Here is an 18,095-nt window from a genome sequence, read left to right as displayed (position 1 = left end):
GCGAGTAATGCCTCGTATATAGACTTATTTGGAAATCAAAAAGTTCATGACTACCATCAAAACCAGTTTTTGTTGTCTATTGCACAAAACCACGTGACCTCTATCACTATTACTCATAATCAAACCACCACTTTTGATTCTTTTACTCCATGAAAATTTAAGGTTTTTATTTTTATTTTTAAATTATTTATAGTTGATAATTTTAAGTCATAAAAATTATAAATTTGTAAGAGGGTATGTTTAGATGTATATCATATGTTTAAAATAAATTCATGTACTTATATATACTTATTTAGTAAGCACAATATCGTAAATTCAACTGTACTTTTTATTTTTTATAAGAAAATTGAACTATACTTTTTAAATGAAAACCAATGCTTTTAACCATTGCTAAACAAAATTTCCAAGTAATTATCAAAAATTGCAAAAACTAAATTTCTACGTAATGAATAGTTAAATACATCCTTAATCCTTTATTAATGTGAATTTTTTTAAGGAATTTAATTAACATTGATATTTGCTTATATTGTTACAAATCACACAATCATTTCACTCTTTTTTTGTTTTTAAATCAAATGGAATAATAACACACAATCATTTCTCTTACTACATATGACCTTAAAAAATACAAAAAAAAAAAAAAAAAACATGTGATTTGGTAGTATAAACTTGAAGCTGGATTTCATTTAAGCCGGCTCAACACTTTTAGTGTTATTCCCAAAATACCCCTACTTAAAAAGCACTTAAAAATCCGAAAGAAAACAAAACATGGGCAAAAACGGCAATTCGGACACAGCCCAAATTCATTGCCGATCAAAACACAGGGTGCTTCGTCCTCCATGGCTTGTTTGTACGAACCTTCGATTTCGAGCTCCAACTCATAAAACAAACCTCAAAAATACCAAATTCAAAACCTAAATTAACTCTTAAATTTTCCCTAAATCTCTCAATCGTAGCGAGCACCTACACTGATACCACAATTCAAAAGGTATACAATTTTCTTTTTATTTTATTTTTTTAAAATTTTAAATTTTTTTAAAAAATCTATGCTGATTTAATTTCTAGGGTTTTATTTTTTGTGGTTTGCTCTAAGTTTTTATTTTTATTTTTTATTTTTGGGTAATTGAAGATGGATTTTGGTTTCCTTTTCTGGGTTTTTGCTTGTGATTCAACTTCTAGGGTTTCCTTTTTTGTCTGCGATTTTTCTCTTAGGTTATGTTTAATGAACTGAGATTGAGACAAAAATCGAATAATTAAGAAGAAACAGTAATTTTAAGCTTATAGTAGCCAAATTTATGTGTCAGTATATTTAATTTGTGTGTGTGTGTGTGTGTGTTTTTTTATTATTTAAATTTAATTTAATTAGAATGATATAACAGAGGAAAATTTATGTTGTGTCATTGGTGGAAAATTTAATGGTGAATAATTTAACTGAGAAAGTGAACTTCAGAGAAATACCAGACAAAATAAAAGAGTGGGGATTTTTTTAAAAAAAAAAAAAAAATTATACAGGAATGTAATTTGAAAAAATTGTTACCCCTACTGGCTGGTATTTACAGAAAGTTATTCAAGTTATTTTGGAAAGTTGCTTTTGAAATTAATTTTTCAATGGTGGTAATTTTGGACAGGGATTGTCTTCATTTCAAGTGAAATGGAGACTCCATTTTTTGTTCACACACACACACACAGTTATATATAATTTGTTTCTTTCTAATTGTGTCTAACAGTGTGCATGCTGTTACGTCATTTAAAAATTGATGTCGTTTAAATGAGTTGGTCTAGATACATGTTTAGATTTGTAATATTTAATTTGAAACTGTGAAGTAGATCCATATGAAATGGAGAGGATCTTAATCCAATAATTTTTACCTTAAATTAAAAGAGTATGACCAGCTATGTCAGTCGTGACAGTTTTACCATGTAGGTTTATTTCATGTGCAAGTAAAATTTCAGCCATTGTTTGGGTGTGGGCAATATCATATATGTCCCTTTTAAAATTTTATTTTTTATTTTTTTATATAAACTTAGTTTACTAACTACTCTATTTAAGAAAGCCATTTTGCTTTTCTGCCCATTTTAGGATAAAGTATAATTTTGACAAATCTAAAAGTTTATATGATGTCACGTCATCTAAAATCTCAATCGACTAACTAAAGGATAATAACTGATCTTAAATGATGTTGCATTATTTACACCTTTAGTATTGCAATTCATCGTAAAATGGAATCCATTAATTTCACAAGTAAATGGAGAGGATCCTTATTCCTCAGTATAAGCAAAGTTGGATTTTTTTGTGACTGATATTAATCAAATGCACAATTGTTTGTTATTCTTGCTCTCTCTATGCAGTCCTTACTCAGGAGGGGGCATGGGTTGTAAATTGGCAATGTTATTTATTATAAAACAGTTCAAGTTGGAGTCCAAATTGTTGATTCACTTTGTTGTTAATGCAGCATGTAAGTCCTTGTGTCTGAACTTGATTATGTATTATGTTACTTATAAAAAAGGATTATATTAGTCTTAATTAAAATTTATAATTATGACAACCCATTGCATTAATGATTGAACACTTCTCTGTGTGTAATTTTAGCAGGGGCTAGTTGCTTAAGTTTTCAAGGAAGATTGTAATTTCATGTCACTTTTTTCTTGTTCCTCACTGAGGATAAGGAAAATATTAGGATATTGATACTTGGCTTTTTACCAGTAGCTTGTTAATTTTTTTTTCTCCTAAAGATATGTTGGCTTACTTTGATTAGCAAAATCTTCAAACAAGCTTGCAAAGACTATGAAATCACTGGAGCATAAACATTCTGATCCTAATTGATAATTTTGGGATATACTTAGATTATGAGGCTTTGCATTTCATGGATACTAGTTAGTCAGAACAATGGAGAGATGCAATTAAATTTCCTTGACCAAGGAGATGACATGCTTCAAGAAAAAAGTGTATAGAAAAGAGTGTAACCCCAAGTGATAGCATAATTGACTGGGGACCACGCCTCATGAAGCGGAGGTCATTAGTTCGAATCTCCCCTTTCTCCTCTCCTTGGGACTAAATCTTACTTATCAAAAAGCATAGAGTGTGTTGAGACGAACAAGTGGCAATACAAGAAAATATAGAAGAAATGTTGTAGAAGCTAGAGGTAACACCAACTGAAACAAATTAATAAATAGCAGTTTCGTTTTGTGGGGGCTTCATCCATCCACTTTATTGACAAAGTTGTTCATCTATACAAAAAAAATCTTTTCTCTATGGAGGATGTTGTAGTACCTTCTGTTTTGGATCTCAAAAATGTGAAAATGGGTGAATATTATAGATTTTACAGTTCTATAGTTTATGCATATTGGTTTATTTTATTGTGTGTATCCACAAAGAGATGCGCACATGTGCATGCTCAAACATGTTTTGTCATGAACTATTAGTGATTTGTCTGGACCTTCAATCTACTTGTAATTTCAAGTTATATATGTGTTACAAACATTAAGGAACATAAGACGTGAAGCCCCTACATATGTTATGTAATTTGCATATTTGGTTTCTCCATTGCAGGAGAACTGTCTGGATCAGCTGGTCATTGTTAGTAGCATAAATTCAGCCTTTATGTTCTATATTATCTCAAATTTGTCATGCACCACTGTGTTTTCTGGGTTTGTGACACAGTGGATGTGTGGAAATTAATGCAATGGCAACATCTAGCAAATTTGATTTGCCGTCTAGTAGCCCGGATAGACCATTATACACCAGTGGGCAGCGTGGATCCCACATAGCTGCTCAATTGGACAGATCGAGCAGCTTTCGTGAGAGCATGGAGAATCCAATTCTGTCTTCTCTTCCAAACATGTCTAGAAGCAGTTCCACAGTGACACAAGGAGATGTGCTGAACTTCTTCCAATGCATGCGTTTTGATCCGAAGACAGTGGTTGCAGATTATAAGTCTATGCGCCAAGTAGAGTTTAAACGACATGTTAGTGTTGCACTTGGCATTTCACCAGATGATTCTCCATCTGCTTATTCGAAAGGCAAGCTGCTACCATTAGCAGACGAAATCAAACGAGCAAAGGCTGGTCTTCGTGAATGCTCTGTCAAGGCGAGGTAGTTTTTATTTACTTTGCATTTTAGATTGGAGTTGTAACTAGTTATAACGTTGTAATATTTAACAGGGAACGTATGAAAATTTTCAATGAAGCCTTATCTGTATTTAACAAATTTTTCCCAAGCATACCATCAAAGAAGAGATCCCGATCAGATGGTTTCTCTAATGACCGGTCTAGTGTGTTATCAAATGATCGGTCAGTCTTGGGGACAAATGTAGGTAAGATTGGAATTCAGAGTCATGCCATTGCCAGTGGTTTTGAACTTGAGCAGCAAAAACCTGAAGAAAGGACTAAAAATGCTGTCCCAAACAAGCGCACTCGAACTTCTTTGCTAGATGTGAGGGTATGTTACTTTGGATGAATGTCTCATTTAATTAACTTGCAACAATTATTATAATTATCATATTGGTTTTTGGATTATTTTTGGGTAAAACTTAGACACAATACCTTAGGTGTAGTACATTAGGTTTCCCAATTAAATTCAAACACATAGATGAGTTGAATTTAATTGTCCTTTGAAAAGATAACACTATTTTTGTTTTATAGGTCAATGCAATCATGTGTTTGAATTAAATTGGGGAATCTAATGTACCACACTTACGGAATTGTACCTAAATTTTTCCTTATTATGTTTTGATTTCTATTTGTTGCTGCCTTTTGACGATCACCATATGACGTTAAAGTTCTTGTGGATAACATGATTTTTTATGTTTATGCATAATTTTTAGTATCTTACAATACTTGATACGTATCGTATTAAGTGAAAAAGTACTGTATCATTGATATGTATCGAACATGCTCATGAATTGTATGATACATCGTATGAATTGTGTCATATTGTAAAATTGCACAATATATAGCTATGTGGGCTTAAATTGAGTTTTTTTTGTTAAAATTTATGCTTTAATTCAAGCCAACAAGTTGTTAGACTTGTTTTTAACATAAAATTATTGGGCTATTTGATTGAGCGTAATAAAAATGTGGACTACTCACTTGACACTTCACTTTCATATTTGCATTTCTGTTCCATGAATAAGGTATTAAATGAAAATATAATTAGTATTTATTTTTGTTATAAGTTTCGAAGGAGTGGAATGGTCTTACTTTTTAAGATAGGGAGAGCTCCTTGGATCATTTGAAGGATTTGTTTGCTCTTACTCTTTTTGATTGGTCTCGAATTTGGGGTTTCACAGATTGTTCTTCTATTTTAAAGTTCTAAGTTTCTCTTAGATTTTCATTTTGAGTTGTCTGTTAAGAAGCTAGAATGCCTTGATATAAAAATAATAATTAAAACAAAAGAAAATGAAAAAATAGTAAATGTTGATGATAAGGAAGAAAATGTCAATGAAGAAATAATTTTGCAAAATGATGAACATGATGATAACATTGAATTAGATGGAATTGATTGAGAAAGATGACAAATATGATGAGAACAAAATTATTATTTTGGCTCATATGTTATATATTACAAATCAATTTGAACATGGATGTTATAAACGCATTTTAATTTGATTTGTTTAGTTAGCTTTGCTAAATATTATTACATAATTAATGATTAAATTAGTCATTAGTTGAATATATTAGAAATTTATAATAAATATAACTTATAAATATATTTATACTTTTTTTAGGTGTTTGTGTATCTTACGGTACATGATATGATACATGAAAAAAATAAAATAAAACAAAACTAATTCATAATATGATTCACATTTTGACAACTGTGTTTATGTATATACATTACTGCCATATAATGTGAAAGCTCTCTTTCAGTTAAATTTTCCCTTTACAGTTATTACTTAGTTTGAACCTTTTTTTTCTTTCTTTAGATTGTGTGAGACGATATGGTATTTATTGTTGTTTATATGTTTTTATTCATTTCAGTTCTAGCAGGTAACTTATTTACTTTGTAGTTTCTTACATTATATGTGTATGTGTTTGTGCACCTGTTCAGGTTATTGTTCTTATATTATATTATGCATTTGGTAGCATGCTGGATTTTCTTGCTCTATATGTTTTTATTTGGTCTACCTAAATTTTTGTGTGACATGCCCATTGCCTGAGTTATTATTCCTCTAAGAGGTGTCTGACATAGACTCTGATATATCTAGATGGATGTGCAGAGTAATGCCATTGTCAGGCCATCTGGGGCTATAGATAGGGACAGAGAAATGCTAAGGCTTGCAAATAGTGGTGCAGTTCAGGCTGAGGATCGATCATTAAATATTGGTGTTGATGGTTGGGAAAAGACAAAAATGAAGAAGAAGCGTTCTGGTATTAAGCCAGATGTTTCTCCAGGTACAACGTCAACTAAACCAATTGATGGCTACCGGGAACCTAAACAGGGAATACAGCAAAGACCTGTTGCTGATGCCCGGTCAAGGTTGAGTAATGAATCCCATGGTTTCAGGTTTGACTTCTTACTAGTATTCATACATCACAGAGTGACTATTCTAATAATAGCATCTATTAAAATTACCCACTTGGCAATGCAGGTTCTTTTAGTTGCCATTTTGTTGTAGTTTTTTATTTATTTATTTTTTCCCTGAGAGAAACTTGATAACAATTAGCACTTTGTAGGATACAGGTGTCCTCTGTAATCATTAAGAGCCTTTACTGAATAGCATAAAAACTAAAGAATGCTGTTCATAGCTGATAAACTTGTGTCCATATGTTGAAGCCTCTACTTAAAAATTGTTGATAAAGATGATGTTCCTTATATTGTAATTGCATTGTTTCTCTCTTCAATTATCTTTTTTTTCCTTTCTGCGTATTCCCCATTAAATAGTATGTACTCTTATTCTTCTTAGGAGATCTAAACTTTTAAAAGGGGTAAAGTTTCTGCTTTATGCATCTGAGGTTTTTACACCATGTAGGTTCAGTTGGATGTTGTTCTTAATTTTTATGGTTTAACAGATAGGTTTACTGCTAACATTGAGAGTAGTAAGTACAAATTAGCATCTTTTTAAAGTAGTAATGAATTAACTAGGCAAGAGTGCAAGTAAAGACACGCATATTGTTTCTCAAAAAAAAAAAAAAGGTAAATATTTTTTTTTGGGTTTCATTCTTTTATATTCAAATTCATTTATTATTTTTTCTGTGTCATCATTCAATGCTGTATTATCCTTATATAGGCTACGCTCAAGGTAAAAAGTTAAGGAAAACACCTCAATGTGTGATATTAATGGTTAGTACACCTTTGGTTTCACCTCATTGCATGAGGCACGCAACTATTGCCTTATGGATGCATATTTGGTTTATAGGACTCAAAGTTTAATGAAGTACAGGAAAATATATTTGCAATTTTGAACTTACAATATTCATTTTTATATTACAAAATATCCAATAACTGACACTTTGTCTATTATATTATATTCACATACTGCTTAAAAGGTGAAAGCACTTGATGTTAAGGATACAAATCTCTGTTTAGATATTGTGTAGTTTCTTTTTTGGCCTAGCAATGCTGATTGGTTAACTTTCTGCAAGTTTTAATTGGAATCAAGCCCATAAATTGAATTGTGAAGAATGAAAGAGTACTTTTCTTGAGGATTTAGCCTTGTAGTATAGAGGGGAAAAGGCTACCCTAACACAAAGAATTAAGAAAGTGTAGGGGAAACTTAGATATTAGGGCATCTGTTTCAAGTGACATTTCTTTGAACATTTAAGTCTTTTCTTTTTGGGGGGGAGGAATTGATTGTCATTTTATGAAACAAACTTTAATTAATTTTAATTTTAATAATTATCATTTATAACTCTTCTTTTTGGTAAGTTTTATCATTAATAATTCTTTATTTGAGAGGTGATATTGAAATGTGTCTTTCTATAGGCCAGGAGTCCCTAATGGAGTTGTTGGAGTTGGAAAATCAGATGGTAACTCTCAACAGACTGGCTTTGGCATGCGTTCATCTGTCCCTAGGACCGATGCCGACAATAGTTCCCTGATCAATGATAGGAGAGATCGTCCTATTGGTTCAGATAAGGAAAGGGTGAACATTAGAGCTATTAATAAGTATGTGCATCCTTATTTTCTTGAGTTTTGGTCACTTTGTCTTCTTGACCATATTATAATTGCAATTGTTTCTTATGAAAATTATTTTCTTCTTTGGAGGCTTGTGTTCCATTATTTTCAGTTGGAGGAGCCTTTAGTTTTATATTGAAAGCCCCCTTTTCTCTGACTCTTTTGTTTTTTGTTTTTTCTTAATAATAATAATTTTCATTTTCTTTGCGTTGTGCAATGCTCAGGACAAATGTTCGTGATGATTTTAATTCAGCTAGTCCTACTTCAAACACGAAAATGAATGCATCTGTTCGGGCTCCAAGATCAGGTTCTTGTGTTGCACCAAAGTTGTCCCCTGTTGTCCAGAGAGCGAATGTTCCTAATGACTGGGAACTATCTAATTGCACAAACAAGCCCCCTGCTGCTGTTGGATCCAATAATCGCAAACGAATGGCCTCAACACAGTCTTCATCCCCACCTGTTGCCCATTGGGCTGGCCAGAGGCCACAGAAGATCTCCCGTACTGCAAGAAGAAAAAATCTTGTTCCTATTGTTTCAAGTAATGACGAAACTCCTGCTCTGGATACTGGATCTGATGTTGTTGGTAATGACATTGGGTTGGGATTTGCTAGACGCATGCCTGGCAGTTCTCCTCAACAAGTGAAATTAAAAGGTGAAACCTTGTCTTCAGCCGCCTTATCTGAAAGTGAGGAGTCAGGGGCTGTGGAAACTAAATCCAGGGATAAGTGCAAAAAGTCTGATGAGATAGATGAGAAGGTTGGGCAGAATGTACAAAAGGTGTCCGCTTTGGTCCTGCCATCAAGAAAGAACAAGCCAATTACTGGGGAAGAAATTGGAGATAGTGTTCGAAGACAAGGGAGAACTGGGCGTGGTTTTACTTCCACAAGATCTCTCATGCCAATGACAGTTGAGAAGCTTGGTAATGTCGGAACAGCAAAACAGCTTAGGAGTGCCAGGCTTGGTCTTGATAAGACTGAGAGGTTAGACATTTTAATCGAATATCTTTTTTTCTGGTTGTCTAATAAATTTCTCCCAAATTTGTTGTCTAACAATATTGGGCCACTGGGATTGATGTCTAATAGTTTAATGAAATCTTCATTCAGCAAGGCAGGTCGTCCACCAACTAGGAAACTTTCTGACCGTAAGCCATATGCTCGTCAAAAGCATACAGCGATCAATGCAGCAGATTTTCTTGGTAGTTGAACTACAGCTGTTTAAGAGAACATTTATAAACCCTTAAGTTTCTGTGGTTATTTATTTTTTTTTCCTCTTAATCACTTTTGGTTTTATTTTATTTAGTTGGGTCAGATGATGGGCATGAGGAGCTATTGGCTGCGGCAACTGCTGTCATTAATCCTGGTATTGTTCTCACTGAAAATTTTGCATTCGTCTTGTTGCCAAAATACTTGTAGTTGTTGGGTTAATTTATTTGATTGTTGCTGCAGCTCGTGCCTTTTCCAGCCCCTTTTGGAAGCAGATGGAGTCACTTTTTGGATTTATATCTGATGCTGACATTGCTTTCTTAAAGCAACAAGTAATGGCCCAACCTTTCTATTGCTAAATTTTATATCAGATATATAATCATATCTTGCAGACTTTGTTTTCACTGTGTCAAAAAAAAGTGGTATAGGTAAAGTTGGCAGCATAATTGCATTTCATATAACAAGTTATCTCTTTGACTTGGTGGAAACTTATCAGGTTTTAGTGTTCGTTTCTATGATTTATTGGATCAGAAATCCATTTGTTGTTTTAATTAATTAACAAGCAACCTGATATTTACCCTAAAATAAGACAAAAAGAAGTAAATTCTTTACATTGTAGTTGCTTTGGCAGATTTACTTGCTCTATTCAGATTTGTGGATGCAGTCTTTGTTAATCATAGGATATTCAAATGACATAAAGAAAAATGGTTATATGCATATAAGTGATTTTGTTTTTGCCAATTTGGAGTTCTTCATGTTTTTCTATCTCGTATTTTACTGTTTTTGTCCTTTTATCTTCTCCCTTCCCATCTTCTTTATTTATTATTATTATTATTTTTTTTTTTATAGTTTACTATTTATTCTTTTGTTTATTTGTTTTATTATATGAAGTTGTGTCACTGCACTAAGGTTGTATTATTAAGTCCGTGAGTATCAACTCTTAGAGCCTTGAACCTAATATTGAAAATTGAAACACACTTTTTTTTTTTTCCTTTTTATAATGAATTTGAAGCTCACTAGCTACATGTTTAAGTACTCTTTTTTTTTTTTAGCCGGTGTCATATTTCTTGGTCACTTGCAATTTAAAAATAAAGTTTTTTCATGTAGTTTGGAGTATAATGTTTTAAAATTTTTATGGTTTCTGAATAGTGCAAATTAAGGTATGGTCTTTATCTGTCTATCTATATATAGTTTGGAGTGTTGTAGTTTTCTTAGTTAAAATCCTTTCATATTTAAGAGCAATTATAATATTTTTTATTTATTATTTATTTTTCGTTTAATTTGTCAGGGAAAGCTTGATTACTTGGTTCCTACATCAACCCCAGTTCATTCTAATGTTAATGGCTGTAGTACTGTTCCTAATGGATTTGGGTTTATTGAACATGAGAGAGAGATGGAGCCTGCTACTGAAGCAAGAAGCATCGAACTTCTTGCAGAACAGTTAGTACCAGGTACAGGGGATCATAGTGTGATTCCTTTATGTCAGAGACTCATAGCAGCTCTCATTTCTGAGGAGGATTGTAGTAATGGAATTGAAGACCTAAAATTTAGTGCATATGAGATGGATGGAGATTTGGAATCAAATAGTTTGAACCACCAGTCATTAATCAACTTTCAGTTTGCTGGGCCTACTGCTTTTAACGGCTATAGGATAACTGGTAAGATGGAGCACGATGAACCCGAAAGTGATATGGTGGGCTTCCTGAACACAGGGATGAACTCAAACTTTGGTCATTCTCCAAATGGTTTACATTCAGATCAAACATTGATGCCTAGCATGGGCTGTTCAGAATATCAGTATGATAATATGCATATAAATGAAAAACTTCTCTTGGAGATTCAAAGTATTGGTATTTTTCCAACACCTGTGGTAAGTTCACTTCTACCAGCACCTACTAATTTTACATTCTCTTTTGTTCCATTAGATGGTGGGTATTTTTTTATTGTTAAATATGATCTCAGAAATTATTTTGACAGTTATAATTGGCTGCTTATATTTATCAAATGTTTGATTTCTGTATCATTATGAAAAAGCTGTCCCCTTCGCTTCTACTCTTGTTCTGATATGTCCCCTTGAAGCTTCTGCTCTTTTTCTGATTTTTTGTGTTGTTTGGGGGGGTGGGGGAGTGATGGTGTAGGGGCTATGGGGTTTTATTTTTTCCTAGTTATGCTGGAATGCTTTATATCATGCTCTTTTACCTTTGTTATTGAGGTGTTTTAACTGTAGTATGTTGATTGCATGTTCTTTGTTATTCAGCCTGACATGGCACAGATGGAGGATGAAGGAATCAGTGACGAAATCAGTAGATTAGAAGAGAAGTCCCAAGGACAGGTATTTGATACCTTTTTATTTTTTTTAGGTAAATTTTATCAAGTATTCAAAACAGTCAGGCTCCCCTTGTACACAGGTATTGTACTAGGGATACCACAATATTTATTGGAAATCACATAGATTAGAAGTTCCTCCAAGGGGGAAAATGAGTGACCACTGAATGCAGCCATCACCATACATAGGTGGTAAGAAAAACTAGTTTAGCTCCAAAAATGAATGTTTTACCCCTTCAAAAGTAGGCTGGTTTCTTTCCTACCAAATAGTCCACATAGCACTTAAGGGAATGGCCATCCCATATATCCACAAAACAATGTTGACCAAAACTCCCTTTCTGGCAAGCCTGAAAATCCACTACCCTCCTGAGCAAAGCCCAATGTATACCAAACAAACAAAATCAAAGAGAGTAAATTGTGCGCAAGCACAATGAAGAAGGAAATGGTCTGTAGTCTCCCCACTGTTGTTGCACATGCAACATCACTCGACAGTACAAATATGAGGCCTCTGAAGATTATCCATAGAATTTTCCCCCTAGCTGCTGTCCAAGTGAAAAAAAAATACTTTTAGCAGGAACCTTGACTTTCAAAATACTTTTACATGAAATGTTTTGTGAACTACCAGGAGTAACAGCCTGATAATATGACCTGACTGCAAAAATACCACTCCTAATGGGATCCAGCACATCCGGTCTTCCCTATCCCTAGTAACCTTGGCGGACTTGAGAAGAGCCAAAAATGATTGTAGAATCCCCAACTTCTAATCATGAACAGCCCAGATAAACAAAACATCCCAATGCAAAACACCATTAGTCCAATTCATATGGTCTGTTACAGAAGCCTCTTTATTCTGAGTTATGCGAAATCGTGCCGGAAAGGCCTTCTTAAGAATGACATCCCCACACCATAAGTCTAGCCAAAACTGAATGCGGTAGCCATTACTGACCTCAACCCCTATAAAAGCAGTGAATTTCCCCCACCCATTTCGAATATGTTTCCAAAAGAGACCTTTAAGACCCCTGAAGTCCACCCTCCCAATGTATTGCCAAATCTTGTAGCCACCACGATTTTCCATAATGTATCAATATCCATAGCCCATAGGATACCCACCACAACTTTTTCCCAGCAAAGCACTGTTAAATCATACTAGGCTTCGGACCCCCAGTCCACTGTATTGAATTGGCTTATAGATTGTCGTCCAATTCACTTAGGAAAACTTAACCTCATCTCCTAAGGAAATAAGTGGGTAAGTTGTTGGAGAGTTTACTCTTAAGCAAAATGAAGTTGGAAAATAAAGCTTCTTCCTACCATCCAACTTCCTTTCCATCTTCTCCAGAATTGGGTCCCATATTGCTTTGAACTTATAACTAGTCCCCAGTGGTAGTCCCAATTATTTCATAGGTAGAGTCAATATCATACAACCAAGAATCTCAGCCAAGCTCTGATATTTTTGGAACTTCTCTAGTGGGAACAATTTTGGATTTGCTTAAATTATTTTTTAACCCAAGGAGAGTTTTAAAACACTACAGAACTCCAAATAGCCAATCTCTTCTAGATCATTCCCACACCGAATCACTGTGTCATCTGCAAGCAAGAGATGTGAAATCATCAGAGGCTCACTTTCCCTTCCTCCCCCTGAATAAACCGCCCTTCTACAGCTTTTGAGAGTATCTTACTCAACACCTCCGTTACTAGAACAAATAAAAGTGATGATAGTGGATCACTCTCTTTATTTGAACCTTTGCAAAAGCCTTTATGCTCTCTCTTCTTTATTGTGTTCATTTACAACCTCCTGTCCGCTTATGGTTAGTATGGAATAGTCTATGTAGTGGATATATGTCCATGCCTATTTTAGTTGAAAAAAAATTTCAAGTAAATGTATTTATAATGGGAAAAAAAAAAAGGAGTTGGAAATGGAAAAGGAATATTCATTTTGCATGTATCATGACATTATTTATAGTTGAACTTTCCATCTTACAATGAGCTAGATTCTTTTTATAAGATTCTCATCATATGAATGTGTTTGTTGATGCGCTAGTTTTCCAAGAAGAAAGACTTGCTAGATAGACTGTTGAAGACTTCCTCAGCCATGAAAGATCTTCAAGAAAAGTAAGATTTAATGCTTTATTTTCTGAAAATCTTCCATGCTATGTTTAACCTAAGCTTTTGTTCATCATGGTGTAAACAAAACATTCTATTCTTGTGTAGGGAGTTTGAACAACATGCCCTTGACAGACTTGTGAGAATGGCCTATGAGAAGTATATGGTAATCTTCTTAATGTTCAGTATTCTGTATCTCCCTCTTCTGTCTTTAATTTGGAATTAGCTCCCATGTTCCTTGTTTGAAAATATTGATATGACTTTGGTGGGGCATAACCAAGAGCTAAAATGACATAGTGAAAAAGGAAAAAGGAAAAAAGATGGACAAAAAAATAAAATAAAGTAAAACTGTAGCAAAATTGATATTAGCAGCCCCTAAAGCTTCTTGTAACTACTCCAGTGAGGGCCAGGAAGCAGAGTAGGTGTAATGCTGGACCATACAGAACAAAGAAGAGGAAAATAGGAGATAGTAATGGTTTGAGCATCTCAATTCTTCAGGTCCATGTTTGTTAAGTACATAACATCAACAACTGGAAGGGTTTCCTAAAATTATCGACTATGGATGATCTTATCAGTTTCCATTTGGTGTATCTTTAGAGGGACAATATTGTTGACTACCTCCCCTCACACTCCCACCCCCCCCCCCCCCCCCCCCAAAAAAAAAAACCTCCCTGCTCTCTTCAAGATGAAAATCTCTACTGTTAAGAGAGAGAGAGAGAAGGGGGGGGGGGGGGGCACATAATTAAATAATAAAAAAGGATGGAGAAAGTGAAAAATGCAGTATATTCTAGGTCTCAAGGAACCCTTAAAGTTTAAATCTTGCTATTTAATATTCTGATTTATGATGGCTTTCCTGAATGACTTCTTTTAAGATTTGCTTCAAGTTTGATTGTCATCATAGACAACTATTATTGAAAACCATGTCCACTGAAATGGGTCAAGACCTTATGGTTTTTGTCCAAGTTGTTTCCTGTTTCTATTGTTGCTCTTAAGTGGATTTAAATCTAATAATGAGGAATCTTGGGCCAGTATACAAGTGTTAAGCAACTGGATATTCTTTTTCTTTGTTATTCTTGATAAGATATGGAGCTAAGACCTATGGCCACATTGCCCCATCCTTAATGGTGTGTTTGTTTAGAGGGATTTTAGGGAGGATGGAAAATTTAGAAGAGAAAAGTGGAGAGCTAGCATTTTAAGTGGTTGTTTGGTTGGGAGGGGGGAGGGAAAATAAGTGGTGGGCCTGGGTGTTTCTCCTTTGCCCACCAAAAAGTTTTCTCACCAAAATGGGAGAAAACTAGGAAGGGGAGAAAAGCTCAATTTGGGCTGACCAAAATGCCCATGTGCACAGTGCACATGGGCTTGTTCTTGCCAAATTTTTTTTTTTGGCTGAGTTCTTGCCTTTTTTTTTTTTTTTTTTTTTTCTTCTTCTTCTTCTTCTGGGCATGTTCTTGCCATTTGCTTTTTTTTTTCTTCTGTTTTTTCTACTACTTTTTTTTTGGCTTTTCTTGTACCTCTCAGTAATTTTTATTTTTATTTTTATTTTTTGGTGCTCATCTTGCTTTGGCTTGTGCTATTTAAAAAAAAAATGAAGTGTCCATGCACAATTTTTTTAATAACAAATTTTTTACTTTTTTGTTTTATTTAATGGGGGACATAATTGTAAATTTATACCAACTTCATTTTCCATTCTCTCATTTTTCTTCTCAACCAAACAAATAAGTTTTCCATCTCCACTTTTCCATCCTCTCAATCAAACACAAATGAGAAAAAACTAAATCTCTTCTATCCTTCCACTTTTCTATTCTCTTCCCATTTTCTATCCTCCCACTTTTTCTCTCCTTCAACCAAATGGACCCTAAAAGTCCTAGTTACAAGGCCTACTGGATCATGGTGTATTGCTGGCAGTCTTGTTATAGTTAGACTTTTCTTAGACTCAATTAAGGAGTGGTACTTGTAAGTTGTAACAAATTTATGAGAAAACTGTATGCGTCAACCAACTTGTGAAAAAAATTCGGCAGTTAAGGTCTGTAAACACATGCTTCTATGGAGGATTTCTTCTTTTGATTCTCTTTAGATATTTTGTCTGTGGGGTAAATAAAAAAATCTAAAATCTTGCAAATTATGGGAATCGCTGTTTAGTTGCAAAGTTGTTACATCAAATGGAGAGTGTCTCTAAGTTTGCACCAACAGCTTTTGATCCAAAAATTCTGACCATGGTGGATGACTCTATTTATGCGTGCTCCCTGTCTGCATTGATTTCGGTGTGTGTATTTCATTTGTATATTCATCTTGATTTTCATTATATGTTTTTCCTGCAATTTCTTTACTGTTTGCTTCTTTCTTTTCTTTCTTTTTTCAATTTAACATAATTCTGATTGAGGGCATCTAGATTGTCTTGGGAAATTATTTTTGCCTCATCTGATTATCATGTCTGAGCCTATCACATGGTGAAATGCTGCTGGAGTTCTATTTCTGAAAGTTTATTTGCATATGTGGTGGATTGGAATTTAATACAGTTGTTGTTTTATAGACATGTTGGGGTCCTCATGGCACTGGTGGGAAGAGTTCCAGTAACAAAGTGGCCAAGCATGCTGCCCTGGCATTTGTTAAACGGACATTAGAACGATGTCATCAATTTGAAGATACAGGAAAGAGTTGCTTCAGCGAGCCCTTATTTAAGGATATGTTTCTTTCTAGGTCTTCCAACCTTAATGGTGCACGTCCAGCTGATTCTACCACAGAGGGTGAATCAACCAAACCATATGCCTCCATCCGTTCTATGGAAGGTAGGTTTCTGGTATTTTCTCTGTTGCCTTATGGGAAAAATAATTGTGATCTGCTTAATGTTCCATATATCTTTGAACATTTATTTTTTACATCCAGTATGATCCCTTAGGAAAAGTTCTTTGTGGGGATTTGCAGCCTTCGGATTTATTCCGTCTTTTTTGTTGTGATAGTGTGATGTGATTTAGTTGTGGACTGTTATCTTTTGTTTCTTTTGCAGGTTCCTTGAGTTCACAGAAAAGCCCTTCACAATTTAGTCAAAATGCGGACAACCATGATATTAACTCCTTGGATGTGCTTCCACCTGTGAATCACTCATCTGAACAAACTACTAGTAGAGAAGATACATGGTCAAATAGGGTGAAGAAGAGGGAATTATTGCTCGATGATGTCGGTGGTACTATAGGTACTTCAAGTTCCCCATCAGGCATTGGTAGTTCTCTATCAAGTAGTGCCAAAGGAAAGAGAAGTGAGAGGGACAGAGATGGAAAGGGACACAGCAGAGAGATCATATCTAGAAATGGGAATACTAAAATTGGTCGGCCAGCTTTACCCAATGTTAAGTTGGAAAGGAAATCTAAAACAAAGCCTAAGAAAACAACTCAGCTATCTGCGTCTGTAAATGGTCTTGTTGGCAAGATGTCAGAGCAACCTAAACCAGCGTTGCCTTCAGTATCTAAGTCAAATGAACTTACTAAGAGTGGCAATGTCAAGGCAAAAGATGAGTTTGGCTTGGATGTAATGGATGACTCCGAGTCTCTTGATTTATCCCATCTACAGTTACCGGGAATGGATGTATTAGGCGTGCCTGATGATCTTGATGATCAGGAGCAGGATCTGGGTTCATGGCTGAACATTGATGAAGAGGGTTTGCAAGATGATGACTTCATGGGCCTTGAAATTCCAATGGATGACCTTTCAGATTTAAATATGATAGTTTGAAGTTGCTTTCTTTGTATAGTCTTGTTCATTATACCATTGACAAACAAAACAAAGTTGCTGTTGTCAAGAAATGACCCGTTACAGGGATGGTCATTCGGCTGTCCGGTTCACAATTAGGTTATATAAATTCTTTTGTAGACTCTTGCACAAGTTGATTTTCGAGTGAACCTTTCGGATGTTTTGGATTTTGCTCCTGTATTAAGTTGGTGACTTCGACTGTAAATTTTTGTTCAAGGTACAAGTTAGTATGCCCTAGAAATTATATCTTAGCAAACACTGTATCTGGCTGTAGCTGTCACAAAGGAGAGAACAACGCCTCTTGTACATACATTTTATATTTCTAATAAAATCAGCTTTTTGTTCTATTATCTGCTGGCTGGCTTACTCAAATTTGAGGTATTTCCTTCTTTCCATGCCTTTCTGTTTATGATTCCTTATGGAAAATTCGACCCTATTGTCTGTTACTGTCGATGCTGTGGTAATGCATTAATCTCATTCTAGGTTTTGTGCATCAAGGATTTTTCTTTGAGAAAGTGGAATTCATTAAGTAGTGATCTGAATATAATCAAGGTCCAAGTTTTCATCAAACAAATTGGTTTTTGCTCTTTCACTTAATGCTTTGCTGT

General features: G+C 34.5%; 1 protein-coding gene across 3 annotated transcripts; it reads left to right on the top strand.

The window, feature by feature from the left end:
* The first annotated feature begins 781 nt into the window (after nucleotides 1-781).
* LOC112002185 (uncharacterized) lies at nucleotides 782-17,837 on the top strand. Of its 3 annotated transcripts, XM_065771227.1 has the most exons (16): nucleotides 782-988; nucleotides 2,350-2,456; nucleotides 3,551-4,093; nucleotides 4,162-4,438; nucleotides 6,207-6,505; nucleotides 7,925-8,107; nucleotides 8,341-9,096; nucleotides 9,220-9,311; nucleotides 9,416-9,475; nucleotides 9,562-9,650; nucleotides 10,607-11,188; nucleotides 11,576-11,650; nucleotides 13,682-13,752; nucleotides 13,852-13,909; nucleotides 16,274-16,529; nucleotides 16,748-17,837. In XM_065771227.1, exons 3-16 carry the CDS (start codon nucleotides 3,684-3,686, stop codon nucleotides 17,467-17,469), a joined length of 3,930 nt encoding a protein of 1,309 aa, XP_065627299.1. In that variant the 5' UTR covers nucleotides 782-988; nucleotides 2,350-2,456; nucleotides 3,551-3,683; the 3' UTR covers nucleotides 17,470-17,837. The 3 variants fall into 3 exon arrangements, with proteins under 3 accessions (XP_065627299.1, XP_023890105.2, XP_023890103.2); XM_024034337.2 differs by lacking the exon at nucleotides 2,350-2,456 and having other exon boundaries at nucleotides 6,219-6,505; XM_024034335.2 differs by lacking the exon at nucleotides 2,350-2,456.
* The last annotated feature ends 258 nt before the right edge of the window (nucleotides 17,838-18,095 follow it).

This window comes from Quercus suber, unplaced genomic scaffold, assembly GCF_002906115.3.
Source record: "Quercus suber isolate HL8 unplaced genomic scaffold, Cork oak 2.0 scaffold_41, whole genome shotgun sequence".
Taxonomy (NCBI): domain Eukaryota; kingdom Viridiplantae; phylum Streptophyta; class Magnoliopsida; order Fagales; family Fagaceae; genus Quercus; species Quercus suber.
This window is presented reverse-complemented; position numbering and strand designations above follow the sequence as displayed.